The 6,741-nt window shown below is 42.7% G+C and overlaps 1 protein-coding gene across 1 annotated transcript in view; it reads left to right on the top strand.

The window, feature by feature from the left end:
• Positions 1-6,741, top strand: part of etnk2 (ethanolamine kinase 2) — a 20,859-nt gene that overhangs the window by 7,861 nt on the left and 6,257 nt on the right. Inside the window, exons 2-5 of the mRNA XM_023424767.2 lie at positions 892-1,029; positions 1,134-1,255; positions 1,661-1,801; positions 5,850-5,992. Of these exons, the coding sequence (XP_023280535.1) occupies positions 892-1,029; positions 1,134-1,255; positions 1,661-1,801; positions 5,850-5,992 (544 nt within the window). The remainder of the gene's footprint in view (positions 1-891; positions 1,030-1,133; positions 1,256-1,660; positions 1,802-5,849; positions 5,993-6,741) is intronic.

Here is a 6,741-nt window from a genome sequence, read left to right as displayed (position 1 = left end):
GTAGTTTAGTTAATAAACTCCTTTATTTACACCCAGTTGTTGTCCTGTTGTATTCTTTTGACGTAGAGACTGGAGATCCATTGAATCGAGAAGTCATGGCTTCCGATATGAGATTGATAAATCTGGCAATGAAGTAATTCATTGTTGTCCTCCTAGAGGACTGGTGCCCCATTTCAACGAGAGTAGATTCTAAAATATGGCGTTAATGCTACATGACAAATGAAGTGTACCTAAAAATGCAGCTGATTTCTGAATGTAGTGTTGATGGACGCAACTCTTCATCATTCCAGTAACTGTCACTGTTATGGAGGAGGTGGGAGGTTAAAAACATGTCAGTGGTGTAATTCATGCAGCAGCAGCTGAGACATTTATTAAACAGCTGAAAAACCATTGGATACATTTTGACATGGTTCTTCAGGTGCAGCCTGATGCTATGCGTCATATCCAGGTTGCACAAAGCAATGCAGTACATTCATCTGTTGTAAAGGTTTGCATTGATAGGACATCAATATATAATTTATACTTCATATAAATGGTGTGAGTTTTGAATGTTTCAAGTAAGTTTTACATTTTGAAAAAACTTGAGATTCTGTTATTTTCCCAGTCTGCGGACTGAGTAACCACTGGCACTGGTGCAGCTATCTGTGGGCTGAAGGCAAATGTCATGCTGATTCCTTTAAGAATGTTTCTCTATGATACATCTCATATAGGTCAGAGCTGCATGGTGTTTGCACTGTTGATCCAGGCCCAGGGAACACTGATAGTGTTGTGTGACTGTGGAGTGGATTGAAATTGAAGCTTTCGTGCGGGAACCACTGTGGTGCTGGACAGTCAGAGGTCAAGGGTACGCCTCTGTGACCCGTCAAGTGACTTATCTTCCTCTTCTCCTAGCTCTTCACTGATGGAACCACCAACAAGCTGGTGGGCTGCTACGTGGAGGACAGTCCAGAGGACGTCGTGCTGGTCCGAGTGTACGGGAACAAGACTGAGCTGATTGTGGACAGAGACAATGAGCTCAAGAGCTTTCAGGTAGCGTAAAAACAAACGGAGTTTAATGGGTGTGTACTCTCCTCTGAAGTTGCCACAGATTTGTTTCTCCCACCTAATTGTATGTGTTTGTGTCTCACTTTTAGGTGCTACATGCTAATGGTTGCGCTCCTCGTCTCTACTGCACCTTTCAGAACGGCATCTGCTATGAGTTCATGCAGGGGGATGCTCTGGGGACGCAGGATGTCAGGGATCCTTCCCTACTCAGGTGGGGACACGTTAGAGATGGTGCCGTTATAAAACAGTGCCAGGTAGCACTGCGCTCAGAATCCTTTTTGGTTTCTACTCTCTACGTAGAAACTGAGACACAGACTGTTTTGCCGTGCTTTGATTCCTCGACACTGTTCATTACAGAGGCAAATGAAGCGTTCACATGTCTGTCACATGCAAGTGATTCCATCGAAACAAGTGAAACAAATAAACAAAAGCTGATTCCAAAGATGCGCCCATGCAAAACCTGAACTCAGTGAGATATTTGTCCTCATCTAAAGTATCTTAATCCCTTAGCAGGGCTGTCTGTCACTGAGTCCTTGGATTTGTTATCATTTCATGTTGAAAATCTATTCATGATGATGACCATATTCATTCGTGTGTGTGTGTCTCCTCCTCTCAGACTGATAGCCAGGGAGATGGCTCGTATTCATGCCATCCACGCACACAACGGCTGCATCCCCAAACCTAACCTCTGGATCAAGATGAGGAAATACTTCTCCCTTGTGGCCACAGAGTTCACCGATCAAGCCTCCAACATCAGGTGAGATCTGGACCCTCAGTTGCTGCTCAGTAGTTTATAGTTGGTCCTCATGCTTGTGGCTCTGCACATGCTGTGATAATAATCCAGTAGCTCATGGATGTAACGAGTTACACTGTTTAATGTTCTGACTGCCACAGCTAGTTTGTCTAACTCCTCATGTACATACAGAGCAGAGGTCCTGCTGAGTGAAGAGAGTTCATTTTACATGAAGGTGGCCTCACACTCCAGACTCTCTGATATGGTCAAAAATACTATCATATTGATATACGTAGTTATTGAGATATAAATTTAATAATATTAATAAAGAGGGAAACACGATCATCACGTTTGTTAGACCTCAGTGAAACACACAGTGTGTTACGTTGAGTCACACTGATTGTGAACACTTATTGATTACAAGGAAACTCCATGGGTACCTTTTAATTTGAATTTGGGATTGAATCCCACATTAATCACAAGATTTGTTAAGTTTCTAAATGATCCTTTATTTTTTTTAATCAATAATCGATACACTGCAACCAACTGGTATAACATTTATAGTGTTACATTTGTAAGGCTCTGTCGTACAGCCTGATTACAGTGTGTAAAGCTGCTCTCCCACTTTGCCCACCCAATCTTCATAAAGCTGAGGCAGATCCGTTTTTGAAAAATGTTCCCATCCGGGCACTTAGTACCCCGAATAAAACACTTTCAGTAAGTGAAGTATGATATTGCACTTGCTGTGTCCTCGCCTCTTTCTGAGCTCTCATCATATCAGGTAATGCCTGAGGAGGCCGACAGGAGCAGCTGCTGATACCGCGAGAGGCTTGTTTGCGAAGCCACGGTGTGGAAATTTTCCCACTGGGTAATAAACTGGTGACAACACTGGTGTTACTGATCACACTCATTTTACAAGAAAAGAAGTGTGTCTGTTCAGTGTCTGTAAATTACAGACTGAGTTTGCTGATGGCCTCGTTCATGTTTCTCTTTGGCACTGGGTTTAAATCTGGAATATCGCTAAATAAGCGTTAGTATTTTTACAAGTTTTTTACAAATGAATGTGGGAACAAATGGGTTTTATGTCTATGAAAAATTGAAAAAGACAGAGGGGACAGTGGGGAAGTTATGTAATCGGTGTGTGCCTGAGCACTGTGTAACACCGGCTGCACCGGTGCTTGGCTGCTAGTATCAGTGCTAGCAGTTTGGGAGCGCAGACTTTGGCTTTCTGTACACTGTGATGGTGGGATGGTAATGTTATCTTTGGTGAAAGAGTTTGCTGTGTTTCTCGTCTTCTTCGGCACAGTGCGCTGCATATCTTGCAACAGATGTCACTGCACTATTCATGCAGCTTTAGAAAACTATAACATTTCCAAACCTGGGAGATGAGGTTGTGTGACCTCTCTTTGCCACCATTTTGCCATCCGTTGTAACACAAATGCCGATTGATCCAAATGTAGAGCAGATACATTTATAAAAAAACGTATTCATCAGTTGATCATCGTTATTGTGGGAATTTTTTAATTTTTTTGTAATAGTTATCAAGGTCTTTTTATCGCCCAGCAATAGTTAGTAGATTAGTTGTAGCATTACTAGCCATGCTAGTGGTGTGGCACTAGAGATGGTAATGTTGATCAATCAGTCCACCACTTTGAACCAGAGGGAAATATCTCATCAGCTGTTGATGGCTTGCCATGAATTTTTGTACAGACATGCATCTTCATAAAAAGTGTCCAGTTTATGACCAAATACATCAAAAACTACTGACATTCCTGATTAGGAAATGTTAGGAAATGTTAGCGTGCTAACATGTTAGTTTTAGATAGTGAACATGGTAAACATTTTGCTGTGTTGGCCCTAATATAAGGTCACCCTGATTATCAGAGGACCCTCCCTTTTCCAACACCTGTTTTTGAAGATACAACAAATGTTCACACTTGGTTCTGTTGGGGAAGTTTCCCTGAGATACTTTTAATCCAAAGAGAAGATTTTATCCATCTCTGAACCCTTTTATCCCACAACTGAAACATCAAATAGTAAACAGGATGTAAATCTCACATTTGTGTAGCTTGTCTGTCACATATTCATAAAGTCTCCTTTCAACCTCTTGGAAGCGCTCAGAATGATGTTTTTGTCCGTTTGAGCTTTTCATCATTTCAGATATCTGTAATACTTAACAGCTGTCTGTTTCTGCAGTAACGACGTCAGGAGCTGTTTTCACAGATTCACATATTATTTCCTCCATCACAGCAAACCTGAAAGACTCGATATAAATGGACTTAATGACACTCGCTGGCTTAGTAACAGTAAGTCTGCACACGATGCAGCACTCTGTAGGAGCCGGTGTTACACTTGCGCTCTCTCCATTCAAAAAGAATACCTGATGTCTTCAACATATAATTGTCTTATCCTCAGATATATCCGCTTCATCAGGTGATGTGATAATGAGACAGCTTGTAACCAAAGACACTGTAAAAACCAGAGAGTTTGTGACTCTCTGAACTTATCCAACAACTTTTGATCCCTGCACTGACACACACACACACACACACACACACACACACACACACAAACATAAGGTCGGTGCATTTGCTATTGAGAAATGATTTTCATGCACTTGTATTGTCATCTGTGGGAAAGAGGAAGGATGAATAGTTCAGAGGAGTTCATGCTGAAGATGGCTCGCTCCGCGTCTTGGCACTGGACCTGTGGAGCCGACAAAGGTAGACTGTTTCATAACCTGGCCAGCTGCCCAGTCACAGCTGGTATCTTTGTTCTGATGGCTATTAGATTAAGTCCAGCATGTGGCTTACATAACTGCAACAATAATAGCCGACTGGATTAGGGAGTCTGAGGCATGCAGTGGGCCAGCAGATGTTTGCTTAGCTCTGTGTCAGGTCACTTTACTCTCTTCCTTGGTAACGTAGACAGCCAGAGTGTCCTGGTCCTGAGCAGCAGACACTTGTTACACTGCGGTCTGAAGCAGAGAGAAGAGAAGACCACATTATATATAGATATATACATATGTAATATATAATATTCTGTTGTTACACAGAATTATTTCAGTAGCGATGACAAAAAATACTGGCCACCTCCCATAGATCAACAGTGTGATATCTGTGCTATAGGCTAGGCAGGGATTGAACAGCTGAGACTCTGGGAGAGGCCACAGGTTAAGAGAGGCAGCGAGCCAGGTAGAGATCTCCAAGGAGAGTGAGAGTGTGTGTGTGTGTGTGTGTGTTAACCCAGCCTCACTCCCTGCTTTCTCTCATCTCCTGCTATCAGGCTAACTGTGGATTAAGCCCGGTAAACCCATTACAGTCAGCGCAGGGGTCTCTGCTCAGCACACACCGGTCTGGTTGGCTGAGACATTAACTCAGCAACCTAACCCTTTCTCAACTAGCCCATAATACCACTTTCAGGCCGACACAGGTTGAAGCTGCACCTGCTGTTAATCTGAAGGGGTCACTGTGAGTCATCTGGCCTGGGCTGAGCACTAAATGTTGAGCGGGCCTGTGTCGTGTGCCCACAGACGGAAAAGGTCAAATGTTTTAATGCAGCTGCAGGAGATGCTTCAGTGCCATTTTCAAGCATAATATGTACAAACAGTTATAAAATAAATCCCAAATCAAGCATGTGTAATCAGGTCTCAAAGCCCATTTCAAAAGGAGACATAATGGTGTATCCATGGTGATTCAGGAGCACTCTGCAGCACCAGGAGTATCCTCTGAGAACTTGTTTCTCTGTAGCTGTGATCCCAGGAGCCTGTCGAGCAGTGCCCCACTGAGCCTGTGTGCTGTTTGTGCATGTTGGTCTCAGCTGTGTTCACATCACCTGCAGCATGTTCCCACTTATTAATGATACCAAAAACAATGAAAGGTGCTTTATTTTGGTCCATAACAACTAGTAAAACAATTCCTGTCACTTTACCATACACTTGGGCCCAGTGATGTCCGAATACTTGTTTAATGAGAAGAACCTGAAGTGTGTTAAAGATCTAACATTTTCTTTCTCTTTCTCTTCCTCTTCCTCTTTCTCCTTCTCCTTCTCTGTCTCTGCGCTCCCTGTCCAGGATCCAGCAGGAGGTTCCCAGCAAGGTGGTGCTGGAGCAGGAGATGGTGTGGATGAAGGAGCATCTCTCCACGCTGGGCTCCCCTGTGGTGCTCTGCCACAATGACCTGCTCTGCAAGAACATCATCCACAACAGCAAAGAGGGTAGGTACCCTCCGCTTAAATCGAGCATCACCCGATTTGGGTGTCATCCTCTCCCACAGTCAGAATGATCTTCACTCCCCACACTGCAGCATCAAAAACAGTAGGGATATTTTGTATAATGTATTACATATTTTAGAGTTTAGGGCTGTAACTAAGGAATATTGTCATTATCCACTAATCAGATTTTTCTTGATAGATCATTTGGTCTATAAATGTCCAACACAGTTTACCAGAGCAGTCCAAACACAGGAATATTGACTTGACTATGAAAGAACACTGAGTTATCACATCACCAAATATTCACATTTTAGAAGCTGGAACCAATTAATTGTTGTCATTATTGCTCAAAAAATATGATTCCTACAGTTTATCAGACATCCAAACTGTTGCCCATTAATCCTTACAGCTCTATTTTCAACCCCATTTACAGCAATTTAGACTCTCAAGTCTAAATTGCATCTGTACAGTTTGACCATATTCTTAAGAATCAGTTATCAGCTGATCACATTTACAGGTCTCCTTACTCCAAACAAACTTCTTCACTGACTCTGGTGACCTTCTTACATTTTAAGTGACCTTAGCCGAGACTCTTGCCTTGATGATAAGAAAACAAGAATGTTTATTACGTACAGGTGTGAGTGTAAAGGCCTGTAAAGGGTTCGTCAAGCAGACAGGCGTTTGCAAATGCATATTGATAACTTTGGGATGTTTGACAGGTGACTAGCTAGCTTGCCATCTTCCACCAAGCT

This window comes from Seriola lalandi, unplaced genomic scaffold (genome assembly GCF_002814215.2).
Source record: "Seriola lalandi dorsalis isolate HSWRI2012SDOR001 ecotype SW California unplaced genomic scaffold, Sedor1 jcf7180002054748, whole genome shotgun sequence".
In the NCBI taxonomy this organism is placed as follows: Eukaryota; Metazoa; Chordata; class Actinopteri; order Carangiformes; family Carangidae; genus Seriola; species Seriola lalandi.
The sequence above is the reverse complement of the archived record's forward strand: the minus strand, read 5'-3'. Positions and strand labels throughout refer to the sequence as shown.